General features: G+C 27.8%; 1 protein-coding gene across 1 annotated transcript in view; it reads right to left on the bottom strand.

The window, feature by feature from the left end:
• LOC107461040 (amino acid permease 6) overlaps window positions 1–356 on the bottom strand; it is a 6,443-nt gene that overhangs the window by 4,685 nt on the left and 1,402 nt on the right. The window contains exon 3 of the mRNA XM_016079482.3: window positions 242–335. Coding sequence (XP_015934968.1) covers window positions 242–335 — 94 coding nt within the window. The remainder of the gene's footprint in view (window positions 1–241; window positions 336–356) is intronic.

Genomic DNA, 356 nt, shown 5'->3' with positions numbered 1-356 from the left:
AAAAATATAAGACAAAGTACACATTGTTTGTGGAAATTAGCATTAGTAATGTAAGATATTTATTATTTAAGAGTTTTTATTAATTAATAATAATCATAATCATAATTATACATGGAATAAAACACAGCGAGTTACGTGTCATGTTATACACGGAATAATATGTGAAAGTTTAAATATGGAGAAAGAAATAATTATTAATATTGAAGTGAATTGTGTAAGGTTTTTATTGGAAAAAACTTACACCATACTGATTGAAGCAGTGATCGTGTAGCCGATTGTTACACCGACAAGATTTATATACTGAGCTAATCCACACAGCTGAAACTTCTTCCCACCTTAAAATCACCAAATTCAAA

This window comes from Arachis duranensis, chromosome 8 (assembly GCF_000817695.3).
Source record: "Arachis duranensis cultivar V14167 chromosome 8, aradu.V14167.gnm2.J7QH, whole genome shotgun sequence".
NCBI lineage: Eukaryota > Viridiplantae > Streptophyta > Magnoliopsida > Fabales > Fabaceae > Arachis > Arachis duranensis.
This window is presented reverse-complemented; position numbering and strand designations above follow the sequence as displayed.